Source organism: Mus caroli, chromosome 19, assembly GCF_900094665.2.
Source record: "Mus caroli chromosome 19, CAROLI_EIJ_v1.1, whole genome shotgun sequence".
Classification (NCBI taxonomy): Eukaryota; Metazoa; Chordata; class Mammalia; order Rodentia; family Muridae; genus Mus; species Mus caroli.
Genome location: NC_034588.1, coordinates 34741059 through 34762527, shown reverse-complemented (window position 1 = coordinate 34762527; position 21469 = coordinate 34741059). Strand labels below are relative to the sequence as shown.

The window sequence follows — 21469 nt, the reverse complement described above, 5'->3', positions numbered from 1 at the left end:
CACTTATGTAAAAGCAACTTCTTTCAAGGCCTTCTACACGCAGATGGTTTCTTTGCCAATAGGAATTGCTTACAAAGCTTATGGTGCTAACCTTTGCAGACAGACATTAACATCCCAGGCTCAGTAGGAAAAGGGCTTGCTGCTCAGGCACAAGGACCTAAATTTGAGACCCAGAATCCATGTAAAAAGGCTGAGTATGGTGGTAGATGCTTGTAACCCTAGTACTCAGGTAGCGGGGTTGTGGGGTAGAGACAGGTAGATACATGAGACTAGCCAGCCAGCTTTGCTGAGTAAGCTCCAGACCAGTGACAAAACCTGTCTCAAGTGACAAGGTACACAGCTCCTCAGGCCCCAACCTCAACACACACACACACACACACACACACACACACACACGAGCAATCCACCACCACCATTATCAAACTAGCATTCTGCTATCTGAAATGCTGGGAATCCAGAAGAGGGGTTTTGAACATGCTAGGATAGATTCTACCACTGAGCCCAGCATCCCACTATGAATATTCAGTTGAACAACTAATCATTCATTCATTCTAAGCATTCTAACATGCTGTCTAAAAACAATGATAAACCCGATAGGTGACTACAGGAGTTGCAATTTCAAGCCAGAGTCAGTAGCACCATGTGGGAGACAAGCAAAGACTTGGAGTTTCCTTCAAGCCACCCCAAGTGGTTGGCCAGCTTTAACTTTACCTGTAGGACTTCCTTAAAATGTAAATCTGTAAAACCCCGTGTATAACCTAGAGAGATTTTCCAGACTTCCAGACAAGCTGTCCAGCATTTCACAGCAAGCACTGTGTTCTTGGCTGTTCCTGACTCCTGGCCCTATGTTTTATTGAGAAACTCTGGGCCACCTTCGAGAGGGATGCTAGTGCCCAGTTGTAGCCCCTGCTGTACGTGGACCAGTCTGGACCAGTCACCTCCACCCAGAATTATGCGTAAGATCTTGTCTGGGCAGCAAAATAACCCTGAAAACTACAAACTTCTTACCTTACCTGCCTGCACCAGCAAGGGAGCTCTCCATTAGTACATTAGGTCTGTGTTTTTGTCAAGTGACCCCCACCTGCCCACCCCCACCACACACACATAGCAAACTCTGAATCCTGCTAACCTTTTCCATCTGAGGCTCCTTCTTCCTGCTTTCCCGCCTCCTCTTCAGTCACCTTCACCTTCGCCTCGTACTCCTCCGCCAGGGATTTCCATTCCACCCTGTTATTCTGAAGGCCGTTCAGCATGGGTGTGATCTCTCCATGAAACCGAGAGAACTCCTGCAGAGAAGTTGAGGCGGGACACTGATTAATCAGTCAGTAGTTGACTTTCTGTAGTGGTCTGGTGTAGAAGGGAAGCTGTGAGCTGGGCAGTGTTGGGAGCTGCTGGGGTGAGCCTGTCTGCTTATGAAGCTTGGGAAACATGGGTGCTCTTTGCCGTCTGTCAAGTAGGTCTGTGCATGGCTCACATGTGAGTTCTTGTACATTTTATTCCACTCTGAATAAATAAACGTGAGTGCTCAGACTACTCAAGGAGTGGGATGACCTAATGGCTTTCTTCATTGGTAACTTTTTTACTTTGGTTAGTTTTAATTTATTTATTAGATAAGGTCTTGTGATATATCCCAGGCTGGCCTGAAACTTAGCATGTAGTCCAAGGTGACCTTGAAATCTTGACCCCCTGCCCCCTGAGTGCTGGGATTGCAGGTATATACCACCACACCCAGCTCACTCTAATTTTAGTTTGAAAGGAAACTTCTCAATGAAATGATTCTACAGTTCATTCAAATAGTTTGTTTACATACCTTATATACGAAAGTACAAACAAAATCAATAAATCCCACTTGAAGTTTTGGGAGTTCGTCCTTTTTGCTTCTGTCCATCATAGGCTAGAAAGAGAAGTGAATCCTTTTAAGGTACTTTCCAAGAGTTTAGGGGGTGGTTTCTAATAGGTAACACAGTGATGAAGGGGTCTTTACAATTGGTTGCTGCTGCAGCACTGTTCTTTCCAGATCTCCTTGTTCCCAAAATTCATTTGCAACCAGAAGTGCTACCTGCAAAACACAGAGGCATGGTTTGTGATACCCTCTGCTAGCCGAGAACTCTCGACATGTTAGCATGAGCGATGTCTGAGCATAGGATTTCCAGCCAAAGCTTGAGCTGCTGCCAAGTTATCTGCTCTGGAGTTATAAAGAGAAGGTTCTGGACCAACTCTGAGGACAGTGTCTTGAAATTGTTTCCATCATTTCTCAGTGAAAAGGGGGATGGGAGGATGTTTGAGTTTCTCAAACCAAACTGCCTTAGGCCCTCATGGTTTTTGAACCTGTTTTAATCTGCTGTGATCATCTTGCATAGGTCTGCATATGGTGAACACACACACCACAACACACAGAAGAGGGGCTATACATCTAATACACCACAGGATTGTGTTGCAGGGTTGTGTTTACCCACTGAGCCATCGCTCCATCATGTATGTATGTGTGTATACAAACACACACACACATATATATATATGTATACACACATACATACATTATACATATATGTGGGTGTATACATACATACATATATATGCATACACACACATATATACATATACAATTTATATGTTTTTTAAGTACACAATGGTAACTTGCTTGAGTTTACTTATGAAGGCCCTGGGCCATGTAAAACTTACATAAGCGTATACACTTTTCTCTTTGCAAACTATCTTTTCCTCAGGATCCACAGCCACAAACCAGAGATGGCTGAAAACAAGGTGTCTGCCCTCTCCCACAGGGCAGTCTAATGACTTTTTCTTTCTAAATGTAATCAGGATGGTCAGTTAAACCGAAGTAATTCTGGCTCTACTGCAGAAGGTTTCACCAGATGTCACTGAAAAAGGGCAGCCTCTTCCATCTAGTTAATGAGAGGACAGGTAGCTAAGCACTCCTTCATCACCTTCACCCCAAAACAGATGAAGAACAGCCCTGACTGTGGACCTCCAGTCAGTACCTTCCAGGAAGTGAGAGTGCATTGTAGAAGAGACCTCGGGAGCCAGGCCAGCTAAATAGAATGAACCATCCGTTCCACTGAGGCCTGTTCTGACTCACCTCCCATACTGAGAAGATCACATGTTGAATTCATTTAATAGGTCTTATTATGTAGCCCAGGTTATCACTGAATCCTGTATCCTGCCTTGGACTCCTCATGAGATTATAGGACTGAGCCATCATGCCTGGAGAATTCTACATAAAAATAACTTGTCTAATAATAAGGAATTCTGGCCACACTTTCAACCTCACATTTTATTCCCAAAGTCTTCTATGTTTTTCCTTTTTCTGGGACATTATCCAGTGACCCACTGGCCTGCTGCTGTGTGTAAACATAAAAGAGGACTCTGTAGTTGTCAGAGATCACTATGTGCCCTTTCATAGGACTTAGGCAGCTCCTGATATGTGACAGGAAGAGAAATGTCCCAAGACTTAACCTGACTCTGTACTTCCAGGGCTTAGTGATGGCAGATAGGTCACAGGTGTGTGAATGACAGGTCACAGGTGTGTGGCAGGTCACAGGGGGTGTAACTGACAGGTCACAGGTGTGTGACAGGTAACAGGTCACAGGTTATATAGGTGTGTGACTGACAGGTCACAGGTGTGTGGCAGGGAAGGAAATGCTGTGGGACTTGCCTGACTCTGCACCTCCCAGGGCTTGGTGATGGCAGACAGGTCACAGGCAGTCATCATCATGGCCCTTAGGAAGAAAAGAAGAATCACTAAACTAATAAATACAAAATACTAAAAAAACGAAACATGCTGTTTTACCCAAAAGGAGGAAACATTCTGGCTGCTCACATGATGACCTCCTTTTTGGTCGGGTCGGCGGTTACGTATTTGATGGTTTCTTCTTCACTTTGCATCTGCTCGCAGGTATCAACGATCTTTTGAAACATGGTTCTCTTCCTGGAAAAGACAGAGCTGTGCAACGATTTTTCCACAGAGAATGATCTTAAATGCTTGCCTTTCATATTCTATGCTCCCACTCTGTCTCAGGCTGTCTGCCGAGCAGGGGCCAAGAGCCAGGATAGAAAGCAGGCAATTCTGACTCTCCCTGGCATAGAAAGGACTGGAAGCAGAAAAAGCACAAACCACAGAGTGGGGGAGAACCCACAAACATTTGAGTACAGTAAAAACCAAAAGTTCAAACAAGAAAAAAGCAAAAGAGACACAGAGGCCGCGAGCTGTACCAGCGTAGCACACACACCCAACAGAAACACAGAAGCCGATAATCACGGATGGCTGATCTCATTGGCAGTTAGGAAAATACAGATCTAAGCAAAAGGGTATCACCTCATGCTCAATAGGTTAGCAAATGGAAATCCAAATGTGCCCTTCGGAGAATCTTGGCATACTGCTGGTAGGGTGTCAGTGGTGGAGCCTGATGCTGCAAAGCAGCACATACATGCGCACACGCATACGCCCACTCCCAGGTATAGGAACTCACATATCGAGTGCACAAGGATCTGCAACGTAGCATCATGGGCAATCATGGAAATAAGATAGAATCTGAATTTATATATGTGGAGGAGTGTAAGGGAATTATCTAACAGTTGAGCACTGTACAACTGAAGCAGGTGACTTAAAACTCTATTATTATTATTATTTATTCATCTGTTCGTGTGTGTGTGTGTGTGTGTGTGTGTAAGGATGGAAGCCAGGTGAGTGCACTTCTGTGTGTAAAAGCCAAGCTGGACATCAGATGTCTTTGCTTGATGGGTCACTACCCAGCCACCTTCTCTACCATTCCCTCTGCATGCTAGAGTTACCAGAGCTTCCTGACACACTCAGCTTTGTGTATGGATGCTAGGGAATCCAAACTCAGAACTTCATGCTTATATGGCATTTACTGAGCCTCTGGCCAGCCCTTTTATTAGCTCTTAATTGCATTGTTGTTTGGCTGCATCAGGGTTATATTTTGAATCCGATGCATTCGTGAATGCCTTATAATCAATCCAGTTGTAGTGCCTCAACAGGAATATTTTAAACCACCTAGAAGAGTCATCAACACAGGCAAATCCTTACACAATGCTATGTGGGAAAAGCAAGTTGCAGAAATATATTTGCAAACACTCTGGTGTCATATGTGGGGGGAAAAATCGCAACACACTCAACAGTACCACAGAGGACCAGAAACGGAAAGGATGGAACATGTTGATATCACTCAACAGTACCACAGAGGACCAGAAACGGAAAGGATGGAACATGTTGATATCAGAGTCTCTCTTTAGAAGGTAAGAGAACTTTTCATGATGAAACGGGGATGGAGCACCCCAACTGCATCATGACTTCCATTTCTACCCTTAAAAATGAAACTTCCAAGCACATGAGACACGATGGGTTACCACTGGTGGGATGTGAGCCCTGAGTATCTGGAAACCATGTTATTCTAAGCACTTGTCACAGCTGAACTGTTTAATAGTTAGATTTTTAAAGGAGGATTCGCAAGGTAATTTTTGAATGTGCAAAAACATCACCTATTATCTGGATCCGATAAATATACCACCTCTTTCTAATCAATGTTCCCCCATGAAACCTTATATTTTACTGAGAAGAAACTGTGCATACACTTGGCACATCTGGTCTCCTTGGCCCTCTGCTGTGTAAAACTCAAGTTTTGTGAATTTAGTTTTTGTGTTAGAATCATCAAGATTGTTCAGCCCAAAACTCTCACAGGATCAAATTTCTGAGCCCGAAATACCATATACCAGATTCTGGCATGGATTCTACCACTGAACAAATCCAATTAAACACTAGATTCTGAACCACTGTGAGTCAGCAGGACGCAAAGCCACGTGTGCAGTTTTGTGACATTATTCTTTAAGCAGTGCGCTCTGTTTCCTTCTGTTTGAGCTTCTTTAAGTCATAGGTTATTTCACAGGAGAGGCTTGTGTTTTCAAAACTACGTCTCCAAAATAAAGTTCACTGTCAGTCAACTATCTTGAGAAAAACTGGCATTCTAAAAAGAAAACAGATTTGTGAGCCTGTTCTAAAACATTTTATGTATGTGTGTGGATGACTACAGAGGCCAGATGGGACATCATATCCCTCAAGCTGAAGTTACAGGACAGGCCACTGTGAGCCACCCAGTGTGGTTCCTAGTAGTCCAACCCTAGCCCTTTGCAAGAATATCAAATGCTCTTAAGTAACAAGCCATCTCTCCATGTCTTTTGACGTCAGTGCAGTTCGTGGAAGGCAGGCCACAGGGCCCGAGGGCATCCTGACACCCTGTCTTGTACTTACTTGAAATAGAGTGCCAGGTCCGTTGCTATTATTGCAACCTCGAACAGATGGATCACCGTTTCAAACTGCCGCTTGCTTAGACTCTGGAAGATGTTTAAGCTCTGTAAGATGAACAATGCACAATAAAGTTAGCCACCCATTGGCCTTTGGTTCAACAAACAAACAAACAACAAACAAAACACACTTAATGAGATAATAGCCTGCCTTTCTACTTTTTTTGATGTCTGTTTTAAAAATAATTTCTTTATTTTTATTTTTATGCGCATTGGTGTTTTGTGTGTACGAATGTATGTGTAAAGGTGTTGGATGCCCTGGATCTAGAGTTACAGACAGCTGTGAGCTACCATGTGGGTGCTGGGAATTGAAAGAGCAGCCAGTGCTTTTAACCGCTGAGCCATCTCTCCAGATCCTGACATCTGGTTCTTTGTTTTGTTGTTGTTATTTTTAATCTCATGATTTAAGTAAATTTCTCTATTCTTTTTTTTTAATTTTTAATATTTTTTTTATTACGTATTTTCCTCAATTACATTTCCAATGCTATCCCAAAAGTCCCCCATACCCCCCCCCCCACTTCCCTACCCACCCATTCCCATTCTTTTGGCCCTGGCATTCCCCTGTATTGGGGCATATAAAGTTTGCAAGTCCAATGGGCCTCTCTTTCCAGTGATGGCCGACTAGGCCATCTTTCGATACATATTCTATTCTTCTTTGAATAAGGTCATTGAAAAATCTAAAACTAGACTCAGCAACTCCATATATACATCTTTAGGATAAATAATGTGTTCTCTTTCAGGACCACACGTGGAAATAAAACAATAGAATAAAAACGTACTTTTATTCGTTGAGGCACTGTTGTAAAGGATTTCTGGGGATGTCCAATGGTTAGGCATGTGACACTGCTGACCAACTAATTCTAGAGAAACCATGAAACCACTCACTCCTCAGAAACTGCCACCTACACTCATACTCATGTATGCCAGGAAAAAAGTAATGAGCCTCTCCCATGGTCCTTATACCGTTTTCTTGCAATATTTTACAAAGATTAGTAGATTTTTTTTTCTGGGCTTCTCATTGATAATCTCTTCATATATGAATCAGTTTCACTTTCTAGATTACTAGAATATATATATAAAACTCAGAGTGGTTATTGAAAGTCATGGTATTCTGGGTGGACCATTTTAGTTATGCAGGACAGAGGCCAGACGTACAATGGTGTGGCCAAGTGAAGGCTATAGTGATAAAGCACAGGACTATTCCATTGGAAAGAGGCAACGGTCTGTAGGCCTGGATGGAGAGACAGGGGGAATATGCTGCAGAAAGGAGTACCAAACTGAATTCCATACTAATGAGTATTCCAGACCAAATGAATATTTCTTACCCCCTACCAGCTTCTAAGTGCTTCATGAATATTCTTGTTAATCTTCAGAAAACCGTAGCACAGAGAAGTTAAGCAACTTGCTTTAGGTTAAACAGTCAGAACAGGGCAAACCTGGTATCTGAACCAATAAAACCTGCCCACACAGTGGGTGGTCTCAGCTTTTTATCCCACACTGCCTTTCAGCAATAAGCCCAGGGCCAGGTCCCAGCCTGAGTATTGATAGCTGTGTATCCTGGACACAGCCCTACCATCTGCCTTTGTTTTCTCAGTTGGGTAAACTTGTCCTTCCAACTGTCTACCACTTAGTCTGTGCTCAATAAAGACCCATGCAAGGTCACTTCCAGTGAAGCAAACCTGAGGAATCCCTCAGAAATTAAAATTTCTACAAACTAACTCACTGTTGGATCTTTGTTATGATAATAGTACTTTACAGAGTTTTGAGACCAACTCCAGGTTCAAATAAAATTAAGTCTTTAAACCAAAATCCAAATCTGACTGTCAGTCATTCCAGAAGACTTGGGGTTTTGCCCACAAACCTAAGTTCTAGACATAACAAGTATTCATGAAGGACATCTTTTTATATCATCGGGAATAAGAACTGTCATTTTGCAAAGCGTATGTAACTGGTAGACAGGAATCTACCATTTGTTTTGTTAAAATGTTGAGTTCAAGTTGGGTGGTGGTGGCACACACTTAATCTCAGCACTCAAGCAAGCAAATCTCTGAGTTCAAGGTCAGCCTGGCCTACTGAGAGAGTTCTAGGACAGGTAGGGTTACACAGAGAAACACATCTTGAAAAATCAACCAACCAACCAACCACAAACCAACAAATACTCATTGTGTTCACTGTTGCAACAATAGTCAGTGGTTTTAGATGGGTAGAATCAAGCAAAGGCCAGAAAACTCCCAGATTACAGGGGAGAAAACTGTTCTTACTTGGAACTGTTCACAATGACACCACAAGACAGCTCAGTCCAGTCTAATGTGGCTTTTGTCTGTATGTTTTGTTTTGTGTCTTTTTCTTAAGATCTTATTATTTTTTAAGGATTTATTTATTTATGTGTATGAGTGCTCTACACATATGCCTGCATGACAGAAGAGGGCATCAGATCCCATTACAGATGGCTGTGAGCCACCTTGTGGTTGCTGGAATTGAACCCAGCACCTCTGAAAGAGCAACCAATGATCCTAACCACTGAGCCATCTCTTCCAAGTTTTTGTTTGCTTGTTTTCTTTTGAGCCATGGCCTCATGTAGCCCAGGCTATGTAGCCAAGAATAACCTTGTATCTCTGATGCTCTTGACTCTACCTACCAAATGTTGGGATTAGAGGCATGCTACCACAACACTATGCCACCAGACTACATCCGTGAAGTTCAACCCGTGTTAATGGAATGGCCGTTTCTGGGTGGTAGAATTTGAAGGCTACCATTTCCATTCATATTTTTCTTCCATATTTTGCCTATTACTTGAATTTTTATAGTGAACATGTTTTTTTTTAATCCTAGGCTATTAATTCTTAAAATATATGAGCACAGAATATTTCTCCTCCATATCCTCACACATTGTTCTGAAAGCATTAGGTAGAGAGAGGCAGGTGTGCCAAAACAACCCAGGAGGCCTGGTCTCTAGCCCAGGTCTAGCCAGACCAGCCCCAAATGGTTTAGCTGCTATGTGCATGTATGTATGAGTGCGGGTGCTTGTGTGTGCTTGAGTGTGAGTGTGTGTATGTATGTGCATGTGTATGTTTGTATGTATGTGTGTGTTTAAGTATGTGCATGTGTGAGTGTCTGTGTTTGTGTGTATGTGAGAGAGTGCACTCAAGAGCGTGCGTGCTCCTGTGTGTGTGTGTGTGTGTGTGTGTTCCTACAAATTTGACTAATGTTTCCACCTATTCACTCAGATCACAAGCTGATTCTGGTCTGGTTTGGAATACAGGCAGTCCTGTTCATCAAACTTTATGAAAGATAAGGACACTTCAGTTCAGTGTACTATACTATGAGAAACAAAATATCTGAGTGATGCCCACAAGAGCCAAGATTGCCGAACAAATTCCAAGGACTTCTTATGTTAAAAATAGGAAAACTTTTAGTGGGCTTATTTCTTTACAGAATAATAAAAAGAGGCATATATTATTAACTAAAGTGTCAATTTTTGGTGGTCAATTTGACTGCTCATAAATGGGCTGTGTGATTGTGTTGTCTAGCAAGCATATTGACAAAGCGTTAAGCGTTTGCAATTAGAGGCTGAATAGCATTGCCGACAGGTCCTTGAAAAGACAGTGTACATTACTGAGAGGCAATGTTCCTTTTTACAAAGAATAGCAATCATTCACGTAGCCATCAAAGCCAGGTGTTCCAATTTGCGTCTCCAATGCTGATCAACACCTCAGCCAAAAGCAATAATGAAGAGGAAGGGGCTTGCAGATCACAGTTCATCACTGGGGGAACCCAGGACAAGAACTTGAGGTGGGCACTGGCAGAGGAACACTTCTTCCTGGCTTGTTCTACAGATTCACTCTCAGCAAACCCAGGACCACCTGCCCGGGGGTGGCACAACCCAAAGTGACTTGGACTTTCTGACAACAAGTCTCAATCAAGAAAATGCCTCATCAACAGGCCCACAGGTGAAACTGATGGAGGCTTTCCTCAACTAAGGATCTCTCTCCTGAGGTTTGCCAAGAGTAGCCATCACGCCAGGTTCGACTGCAAAATAAACAACATAAACAGACAGAGATAGAAAAGTGTGCCTCTATTATAAACTGTCAAACCCCAGAAGGAAAAACATGTAAGTTACTAGGCGCCTTCTGTTATGTGGTGGGTTACTTGGCTGAAGGCCTTTAAATAGTATTTGCCTTAAGAAACACAGTGTGAGCTGGGCAGTGGTGGCACACATGCCTTTAGGCCCAGTATTCAGAAAGCAGAGGCAAAGGCAGGCAGATCTCTGTGTTTGAGGCCAATCAGGTCTACAGAGTGAGTTCCAGGACAGCCATGTTACACAGAGAAACCCTATCTCCAAAACCAAACCAATCCAAACAAAACAACAACAAGCCACACTAGTTCTTTAGGGGCTGGAGAGATGCCTCAGAGGTTAAGAGCACTAGCTGCTCTTCTGGAAGACCTGGGTTCAATTCCTAGCACCCACATGGCAGCTTATAACTATCTGTCTAGTTCCAGGGCATCCACACCCTCACACAGACATATATGCAGGAAAAATACCAATGCACATTGAAAATAAAATCATTTAAAAATAGTTTAATAAAAAGGAGAAGCCCAATCGGGCTTACAGATTATAATTGACACTGCCTTACTGTGGTACAAGAGGGATGCATAGAAAAATCCTTTCTCCCAAGCTCCCATGAAGACATTGACACTAGATTCTCAGGTTCCTGAATCCTTTTCATCTACTCCTTCTTTACATTGTCCTAAAACAGACATCACCTATGCCCTGAATTTTATGTGGAGAGAAAGTCTCTCTGCACACCAGCGACCACTATGGTCTGACTTGAAATGTAGACTCTGGGTTCCGACTCAGGAGAGTCTGGTCAGTAAGTGGGAGATAGAGGCATGGGTCTGTGTCTTTACACACTCACCCTGTTAAACAGATGATTCTGTAGCAGCAGGGCCTTATCTGAGACCCACCATCTAGACCCACAAAGGATCAACAACTGGAATACAGTATGCCCCTTCCCAAGCTTATATTGACATTTGATTCTTGGTGTAACAGTGTTAGGGGAAGACGTGGGGCCTTTAAGAGGTGATTGTATTATTAGGAAGAATTGCTGACATTTTTTGTGGGCCTGGGTTTGTTGTCACAAGAGCATGAGGCCACTAGGAAGGGATGGATCCTTATGTCTTGTCTGCCCTGTGTGTGTCCACGTGACCTTCCCTCACAAGGTCCTTAACAGAGGTCAAGGAGCTGTGGCTGTCTGATCTGGAAGTTTCCAGACTTCAGGGTCCCAAGCCAAAGTAAACTTCTGTTACACATAAATGACCCAGACTCCGATATTTGGTTATTGAAAAAGAAAATAGACAAGCTATAAGGTCAGTACATCACACCAGCATTGTAGCAAAAGAGCTATTATAGCAGGTAAAGGGGAGACAAGGGGTTTGGTGCTGCACTGTCCCTTGTCTATTAGAACCAATCATGTCTTTTTCTTTTTCCAACATTTATATCCAATCATTTTTTTCTTACAAAATGTCCCCACTTGGCTTTCATGGCCTTTCATCACTTAAAAGAATTGTGATCTATCTTTAGACTGGAATGGGTCTGTCTATTTGGTTCCTCAGCCTTTAATAAAATTTTATTACAGAAGCTTAGGAAAAAAAATGCCACTTTCCAGAGAGTGCATTCTTCCTAATGAACATGTAATTCTAAGCAAGTTCTCTGTCTGCGAAAAACACTATTTTCTTCCTTCTAAAAACAAGTCCTTTGAGTTGTTCTTGGTTTAGAACTGTCTTAATAAAGTGTATTTTGATCATATCTGTAACTTTTCCATATGCCCATAAACCCTTGAAGCAGAGTTAATGAAGGGAAACACCAGGCCCTCTCCCTGTGGAAAGTTAGCAATGATATGCAGAGAGCGTCTGTCCTAATGGGTTCAAGGGGTTGGAAGTCACTTCCTGCCTAATCCATCCATGGTCCCTCCCCTTTCCTCCTACCAATGAAACTTGATACAGGGACTCTCTTGCAGAAGCAGTTTATCTTGATCCGAGCCTACATCTATTACCAAAATTTGACTTTTCTCCAAGGTCCATACCCCACTCTTCAAGATGTGCCCCAGGAGTGAGAAAAACAGTGACTGCATAGCTGTTATCCCCTCCCCCCACGGCCCCTTTACATTTATAAATAGATGCTTCAAGGAGCACATAGCCCTGCTACATTCTTTACCCATGGGCCCAGAGGTCCTGTGACTTTCAGTGCCTCTTTCCTTCTTTTCTTACTTACACCTTGGCATTCCAAAACCCAAACACAGTACAGCAACTTCTGTCAATGGGCTGAGACAGGGGTATTCGAACTGTCCTTGTAAAAGGATACACATTGCCAGTGTCATAACTGAAGGCCACTCTCTTTCCAAGAACTTGGGGTAGTGTTAGATCCAGAACCTGAAAGTTTCCTTAGAGGAAAAACTCTGGTACCTCATCCTGCAAGAGAGTCTTGCTATATTCCAGGTGATGTCGCTCTAAAATGGAAGTCCCATGAAGCCTTGCAAGTGGAGATGTGGACCTAGGAAGAAGAGGATACAGCAGAGTTTCATTGGCTCAGAGATTACACAGAAATCCATACAATACAGTGTCTTTACTCTTCTAGAATTTTCCTTCCCTACTCAGTGTCTATGAAATGGCCAAATATTGGGAAAAACATGTTTAGCTTAGAAAGTAAGAATGTGTTACATGATGTACATGCCTTTAATCCTAGCACTTGGGGAGTAGGCAGATTGACCTCAGTGAGTTCAAGGCCAGCCTGGTCTACATAATGAGTTTCAAGATAACCAGACCTATGTAGTAAAACCATCTCAAACAAAACAAAACAAAACCATAATAATAGTAAAAAGGTGGAGGGACTCCAATGTATAAGTTATTGAATGATTTAAAATGTTAAGTATGGTCTATCTCATGGAAATAAAATCTTTAGGTTCTCTGGGCTTATGGTGCTGTTTTGTGACTTATATAACATCTAGCAACTGAGGAAGTTCCTCAGCTATCTGCATAAAAAGTTTTCATTAAGAGTTTCCAAGCAGGGCCTTGGGGTTACAAATCTGTAACCAAGAGGATGAGACAAAAGGATTGAGGCCAGCTTGGGCCCTGTCTCAAAAAACAACAAATTAATTAAAAATAAACAAATAAATATAGGAGATCCAGGAAATAAATGCAAATCAGTATAAAGTGTCTTTTCTTTCCCCTCAAAGGCAGTAGTGTATGTTTAACAATCTCCATTTGTTAAGAACTAAGGATACCTCCTTGGGCTGGAGAACCCCACTCCTGGTACCATTTGTCTTCAGTGTCTCATGTGCTAGGAGAGGGGAAAACACAGTGAATATAAAAAGGTAAAGGGAAGAAAGATTGACAAGAGGCTGAGACCAAAATCCTGCAAGTCCTGGGAAGATTCTCTATGGAAATACAAATAAGTGTTTTTTTAAGGAAGATGTCAGAAACACAGGTGGCTGCCTTAGAGAACTTTCATCTTGCTTCACAAAGAACAGAACTTTGTGGGGGAGGACACATATCACCAACAGGTGTGGTAAACCAATATTATAATCGATCATTTAAAACAAACATGTCAGTATCTACACCGTGCCTGCACCAGAAACTTCTTTTTAAGTTTAGTTTCAATTAAACAAGAATGAAATGTTTAAATCTTTTAAGAGATTGCAGATTGCTCACCTCTAGCTAGGATATATATTCTGTACCCTCTCCTCCCCACTGCTCAGGGATCACTATGCAAAAGGGAACAGTTATCTAAAAGCAGAGGTCAGGATGAGTCTAAGAACCAGAGACAGTAGATGCCTACAAGGAAATACTGACTTCTAGACACAGCAGGGTGACTGCACATTTGAACTGTACAAGCCGAAGCCAGACCAACTCCCAGCACGGAGTGAGAGTTGAGCACAAAAATCCTACTCCTAGGTGTAGAACTGTTGGCAACTGTTAACTGCTGGGGAAAAAATGGCCACTTTTCTCTAAGTGTGCAAACCCTGATAACTTGATCAGGCTCTAGTGGAAGACCACACTGAAAAATATTTGGGTAGCACAAAATGGTTTTGTTGAGGAAAAAAAGACATAAAGATAGGGAGAGGGGTAGGTCTGGGAAGAGTTGGAAGAAGAGAGGCAAATATGATTAAAATGTTTATCAAATTCTCAAAGAACTAATAACAGATCATACAATTTTTAATTGCTTAAATTTGTTATTGGGAAGCTAAGTATTAACCCATTCTTGAAATAACTCTTGACATATTACTGCTACTTTGGGGAATGTTCCACTACACAGAGAAATTGCCAAGCAACAGACAGCAGCATGTCCATCGAAAGTTCTACAAGCAGCTTAAAAGCTCAGAAAATGGGACACATTGATGCCTGGGCCCTTAGACCAATGCACCCAGGATACACAGCACAAACTGAGAACTGCTTCATCAATACTTATAACATATTTAGTGATCAGGAAGCAGTTGAGTTCATCACTGAGAATAACTAGCTTAGACTCTTTAAAACCAACCATCCGGAGAGGCAGAAAAAGGCAAAGAAGCTACCCTAGGTTAAAGAAGATTAAAGCTGTTCAGCAATGATATGTAACAAAGGACTCTTGATTATATCTCAAATCAATTGATGGGGTGTGTACTGTGAAGGGCTGTATTAAGATAACTGCAAAAAGTCCAAACAATTAGTTTGTATCACCTTTTATCAAGTAGCACAACTGGAAAATTTTCTTGGGATCAAGGTAGGGTCACTGTGTCTCTCTATGTATACCCTTCTAATCTTGGGAAGCCCATGCTGAAGTAACTAGGAACAGAATGCTTGGGTATCTACAGATGACTCACAAAGACTTGAGTAACAGAAAAAGAATCAATATATAAGTTTACATATTCACACATGTGTATTCATGGAAGAAAACTAATTTGACATGGTAACTTTCTAGAATGGGAATTTTTGGAGAAGTTCCTGGAGATTTTGAAGATATCTAAAGGATTTAGGAAAAAAAATACAAAATTCAGGAACAATTTTCTATTTTTAGGACATCTGGCCACAGTGAGCTTGGCATGTTAAACAGTCCAGTACAGACTGATGTTTTCTAACTGTTCAGGCAAAAATAACCAGAGAGAAGCTTGGACCACAGAAGTGATGTGTGCAGTTTGATCATTTAACCCTCTTGGTTTTGTTATTTTCCAGAGAATAATCTTTGAAGGTTAAAATTCCAACAGGAGTGATGCTTCTCCCCAGTTGACTCTTGTTCAATTGTTCCACAGATCTTTGAGGCCATGGGAGCCATTAGGAGAACATCTACAATATTCCCTGGGAATTTTTGAAGTGATGGTGTAGTGAGCAAAGGTTGGACACAAATAAAATTTATCTTAAAATTCAAGAAGTAGAACATTGTGTGATTTGTGCAGGAAAGGAATGGGGAGATTGGTACTGTAATTGTTGAAACAGATGGTCTATAAACAGTCACTGAGAACTTTAGAGAAGACATGAGATGAGAAAGCCAGGCCAAGGCAGTGTAAGAGATCCTTCTGTGGAAGTCTAGTGATGACTGGGTGGCGATTTCATCCAGTCCGGTGGGAAGGCACCTCACAGACTCTCCCACAAGTGTTGGGACATGGATTGTATTCACCCAGCTTTAACCCAAAAGACTGGGATGAAGTGACCAAGAGTGTGGCTTCATTGACCGTCTCATGGTTGATTCCCTGAAACATCTCCCTAGTCATGTGCTAGGAGCCCCTTCCGTGCTCCGTTCTAAAACACAATCTTACCCAGGCCCAATGAGCATCAGTGGAAACGTGACTGTCTGATTTCCACATGACAAAAAACTGAGGGGAAAAATCGTAAGTGGTTGTCTGACAAAGTGTGGCTTGGATGGACATTTCAATTAAGAGTACATTTAAGAAGTAAACTCTGGGAAGATGGTTCACTGGGTAAAGGTGCTTGTCACCAGGCCTGAGCTTGATACCCACAAGACCCGCATGGCAGGAGAGAAGTGACTCCCCAAAGCTGCCCTCTGACCTCCACATGTACACTGTGGTGGTGCTCAGGAACACACACACACACACACACACACACACACACACACACACATACACACACACACATTCAATAAATATAATTTTAACATTTTTGAAGACTTTAATTTTAAGGAGATGATATTTCAGTAGGATTAAATACAAAGTATTTCAAGTCATTTCTGGATTACTGTGTCAAACTTTGGGATCTCCAGTTTGGAAATGACATAAAGACGCTGGAGCGAGTGGGGGGAGAATCATGGTAAACAAATTGTGGTGGGAGCTGTTGTTCACAGAGCAGCTCCTGCTAGTTGGTGTGGGGCTTGCCTGTAATCTCAGCATGCAGGAAGCTGAGGCAGGAGGATCATGAGTTTGAGTCAGTTTGCACTATGCACCACACCCCTCTTAGGCACACCCCTCAAAGTTTTCAAAACCTTAGTGTATTCAATCTGAGAAGAAAATACTTTAGGAAGAAAGAATGAAGATGTTTTAATTCTCTCTACTATTTAAAGGAGGGGGTCAGTGGGCCAGAAACCATGCTTATTCCTGCAGATCCAAAGACTCAAACCAGGAGAAATAGAAATTAACATATAAGGAGATCAATTTCAGCTCAAAATCCTGAAGAACATCATTAGAATCATCCGAGAAGAGAGGGAGGGCCATGCGGCATGAGCAGATGTGTTCCTCATTATGGAAAGCAATCAAGTGGAGACTGCAAAATACAGGAAGATGTATGGGGACATCTATAATTCTTAATATTTTTCTTATCACTGCATTTGTCCAAGGAGATGGAAATATCAGAGAATCAGACAACAAGATAGCAAAGGGGTGAGAGGGGAAAGAAATCTAAAAATGTACAAAGGATGAAACAAAACCATCTGACTGGGGAAACGAACTGAGCAGAGTCCACAGGAGCTCAGAGGGGCAATAAAAATGTGAAAAAATGGGAGCTTTCCTGTGTTGTCAGAGGGCATAGTCTGTGAGATAAGGCAGTCAGACATCCTGGAGGCAAGTGATCAGGCCAAAGGCGCAGGGTCAAGCCCAGAGGTGTCCCCTGTGTCCCAACAGCTTCTGGTCACTCTGCAGGTGGTCTTCCTGCCACCATCAAAGTGAGAACAACCCTGTCTTAGTCCGCTTTCCCAATGATTGTATTTGCCACTATAGCAGTCTCTCTGGGGAATTCTGAGGAACCCTTCCAGGGCAATATAAAGGGGCTCACTGCAGATTTTTTTAATGAATAATTAATTTAAGACTGCATTTGAATCCAGGAACTTAATGAATCTGCCAGAGGGTGCCACCTGTGCTGAGGCTGAAGGAGAAGGGCTTGTCCCCAATCTGATGTCAAGAAACTCTTCTGTGGCCACACCTTCCTTCTGCCAAATATGCAGGGAAGAAATGGCTGGAAAATGCCAACAGCTTAGATACCAGGCCAATGTGAATCCCGGGATGTGACTCCATCCATCTTAAAAGTCTGCAAACAAGAACAGGCCTCATCTATCCGGGCTGCTGACTACATCCTAAAACACGTCTGACTTCATCTTTCTGAGTCTCTTTACTCATCCATGGAATAGGAATAACGTGGCAGGAGGTGGAACCAGATGGGCCTACAAAGAACTTAGGTCAGCTGCTGGCTCACATGAGGTGTTCAACACCACAGACATGGCGGGGGACTCAACTGTGATCCCAGCTGGGGTGGAAGGATATAAGGTTAAGGTTAGCCTACTCTACATAGATGCACTGTCTTTGGAAAGAGAAGGACATAGCAAAAGAAAGAAAATTAAGTGACAAGGAGATACCCCATAAGTCTTTGGGCTTTTTTTTTGGCACAGAAGAGAGAGGACTCCATTGACACCCCCCTCCCCCGCCAGGGCCTTGGCCTTAGGACAGAATGGCCAGCTCAGGCAGGATGTCCTCCGATCAAGCTTCACTGGAGATGGTGCTTTCAAGATGAAGGTTGACAGCACAATTGTTCAAAGCGTGAAGAGACTGTTTGGAATGTGCTTTTCATTCATGGAGTACCTTTATCCCAAGTCCCTGATACACAGGTTTCATGGAAGTAATCTCACTTGACCCCCACAACAGTCCCTGAAAGGCCAATGCTAGAGCCATTTGCAAGTTAAGAATCTGAGTCTCAGAATAAGGGAGTTACCTAAGTTTTCTATCCAGGAAGTTGTTGGAGCCACAAACCCACAGACCAAAGCCTGTGGTCTCTGGAACACTTCACTACCGCCAGAGGATGGTCACGTGGTAGAACTGAGGGTGACGTGGGGCTGAGGATTTTGTATGCTTGATTCCATCCAATCTTTGCAGCTGCACATCATTACTATAATCTCTATTGCCCAGATGAGGAAATCAAGACTTGGAAAGTAAATGACTTATGAATCTAAATCTGCCTGACACAGTCTGCACCTGTATCATTACGCCTCCTTCCTTGGGACAAGAGAAGGAGGTGGCAGGAGGTTAGGCTAAAAGAGCAGCTAAGAGAGGGAGTGGAAGAACCAAAGGACCAGGAAGTGAAGGATTACAAGTCTCAGAAGACATGTTTTCTAGCCTGAGCAGGAGAGCAGCTCCCTGGATATACAGAGTAAGCCTAAGATTAATCCAGTAGGATTTTTGAATGCAATACTCTGATTAAAGTTATGTGAACAAAACTGGGTGACCTCAGAAGCGGAAGCAGGAAGGAGAGAGAGAGACAGAGAGACAGAGAGAGACAGAGACAGAGATGCAAACACTATAAGAAAAGAGTAGATGTCACAAGCTTGTAGCCCAGGAGGGATGCAACATCCTGAGACTATAAAGGCAGCAGAGAAAGTGACTGGGCTGCAGATCATGGAGGATGGAGATCTTCCCTCCCTCCTATGTATCTTCCAGCATCCATCAGCACAGGTCAGTGCAGTACATACACTTACTTACTTCATTTGGTACAAGTTATTGGTGCCTCTGTGGTCAATGTCATGGCAGAAAGCAGCAGCGAGCATGGCAAAGGCTTCAAGGTCTGTATAGTATTTCTTTAGTCTCCCTGTCTAGAAAGATGTATAAACACATTTATAGAGGTCAACACATCTTGGTCTACTTTAGGTGTAGCCCAGTGTGCCTGCAAGGAAGGGGGGGGGTCACCACGTTTCTACCAAAGATTAGGTTTCTATTTAGTGAGTCTCGTGGCATCCCAGGCAGTTTCAAAACCTAGCAGGTATCTGGATTTTCCTTTAAAATGGAAAGCATATGATTTCTGGTTGATGATCTAGCCAAGTGCTCAGGAAGACCCACATCTCTGCCATCCACGGCAGAAGGGTTGGAGTCTGTGGGACCATTACACAACAGGACACCTCCATCTCTTGTCATTTCTCAAGAAGAGACTATTCAGAGTTGCAAAGACTTTCAATGGCTTCCAGCACCAGTACCTACCATTAACAAAGTGAACATGGTCTGCCCCACGTTGAATCCGTGCCGCCAGTTGTGGTAGGTGACAGGACGGTACCCTTTCCGGACTGTGTACATCCACCTTGTAAGAACCTGTTACCCAAAGGCAACAACAGCATTCAGACTTTAGAACAGGACACTAAAGGGTGGGTGGCCTGGGGCGCGCTTATCTCAGATGGTATGCTGGTGCTGTTGACAGAGTTTAAGCCAGTGTATTCACAAAGTTAGTGATAGTTTGAAATCCTAACTCAGCTAATCTTTGGAACCTCGGAAAACATTGCTGAAGCCCAGCAACGGAGTCAGCTCTTCGAGGAAAATACCACCTGACCTCCACAGGCACTTTGAATTTCTCCACCACGTTTATCTCCAAAAACAGCCTCAGCCCGCATTTAACCAACTCGTGCTCCGTAATGGGGAAGTCGCTGAAACAGAACTCGTACAGGTCTGCTGCTCTTGGGTCCGGCAAGTCCTCCTTCTGTTGGAAGGACAGATTGTTTCACAATACATTCAGCCTATAGCCTGTCAGGCTGTACACCCATTATCAATGGTAAAGGGTTGATAGGAGGGGCTGCGGAGGCGACTCAGCAGCTCCAGGTTATTTGCCCCCCCAGGTCTGATGACTTGCGTTCAATCCCTGGAACCCACGTGGTAAGGAGAGAACTGGCCCCATAAGTTATTATCTGACCTCTACATGTGCACCATGACACACGATCCACACCTATATCACACACACACACACACACACACACACAAATTAATCAATTAATTAAAAAGAGATACAATAATAAAAGAAATCCACAAACAAGTCCCTAAGCCACACAGCCAAGTTCTGCCTCTCTATGCTTTCTGTCCTACGATGTCATGGGCCCCTCTCTCTCCCTCTTCTGTCCCCACTTCTGTCTCTATTCCTCTTCTTGCTTATACCAGCTCAGTGTACACCTGCACCTGATAACCAGTAAAACCTCAATTTAGAACCACATTTAAATTGTTCTAAGTGAGTTTGACTCCAAGTTAATCCCAGGGTCTCTTTTCTTTCTACAGTGAAAAATTTTGGTTTTAAACCCACTTCAAAGGGTTTAGGAATATGTGGGGGTGGGGAGGTAAATTAGGCCCATAGTCATGACTGTGACTTGAAAGACAAAAAAATAAATTTCATCTTTTCAATAAGGAGTTTAGTTTAGTGAGATGCTTATAAAACTCGGGCCAAGGAAGGCTGAGAGCTCAGGATTACTAGAGACCACAGCACCATGTTCTCGGTGCTATGGGAGAAACAACGGTTGGGGACCCATCCATCAAATGAGGGAGATGCTGAAGGGGCATCTCCGAGTCTGAGGTCCTAGAAGGAGGAAGAGAAGGAGCAGAAGAGGGGACGGAGGAAGAAGGAAATAGGACTTGCCAGGGTGGGAGACAAGTCATAGAGGAAATAGAGATGAGGAGGGGGACACGGGAGGTCACTGGGACTATCAGGAGGGAGTGGAGTACAAGGAGCCAGCCCAGGCACCAGAAACCAGTTTTACTAAAAGCAACATATGCCACTTGGTGCTTAAATGTATGTAAACTGATCTCAGGGGAACCTTTAGCTCGTGGAGGGAAGTGACCTGCTTCTCTGTACGTTTGTTTCTCTTCAGCATAGTATTGAGGGCACAATGTGTACCCGGCCAACAGTCACTGAGATGAGT

General features: G+C 43.1%; 1 protein-coding gene across 2 annotated transcripts in view; it reads right to left on the bottom strand.

Annotated features, from left to right (window-relative positions):
- The window catches only part of Pde6c (phosphodiesterase 6C), a 52539-nt gene that overhangs the window by 1969 nt on the left and 29101 nt on the right, over nt 1–21469 (bottom strand). The window contains exons 12-21 of one of the 2 annotated variants that reach the window (XM_021151904.1): nt 20119–20265; nt 19776–19883; nt 19284–19393; nt 12799–12886; nt 6284–6384; nt 3839–3946; nt 3674–3737; nt 1985–2059; nt 1811–1894; nt 1130–1286 (exon numbers count right to left, since the gene is read on the bottom strand). In XM_021151904.1, coding sequence (XP_021007563.1) covers nt 1130–1286; nt 1811–1894; nt 1985–2059; nt 3674–3737; nt 3839–3946; nt 6284–6384; nt 12799–12886; nt 19284–19393; nt 19776–19883; nt 20119–20265 — 1042 coding nt within the window. The remainder of the gene's footprint in view (nt 1–1129; nt 1287–1810; nt 1895–1984; nt 2060–3673; nt 3738–3838; nt 3947–6283; nt 6385–12798; nt 12887–19283; nt 19394–19775; nt 19884–20118; nt 20266–21469) is intronic. The other variant, XM_021151905.1, reaches the window with a different exon arrangement.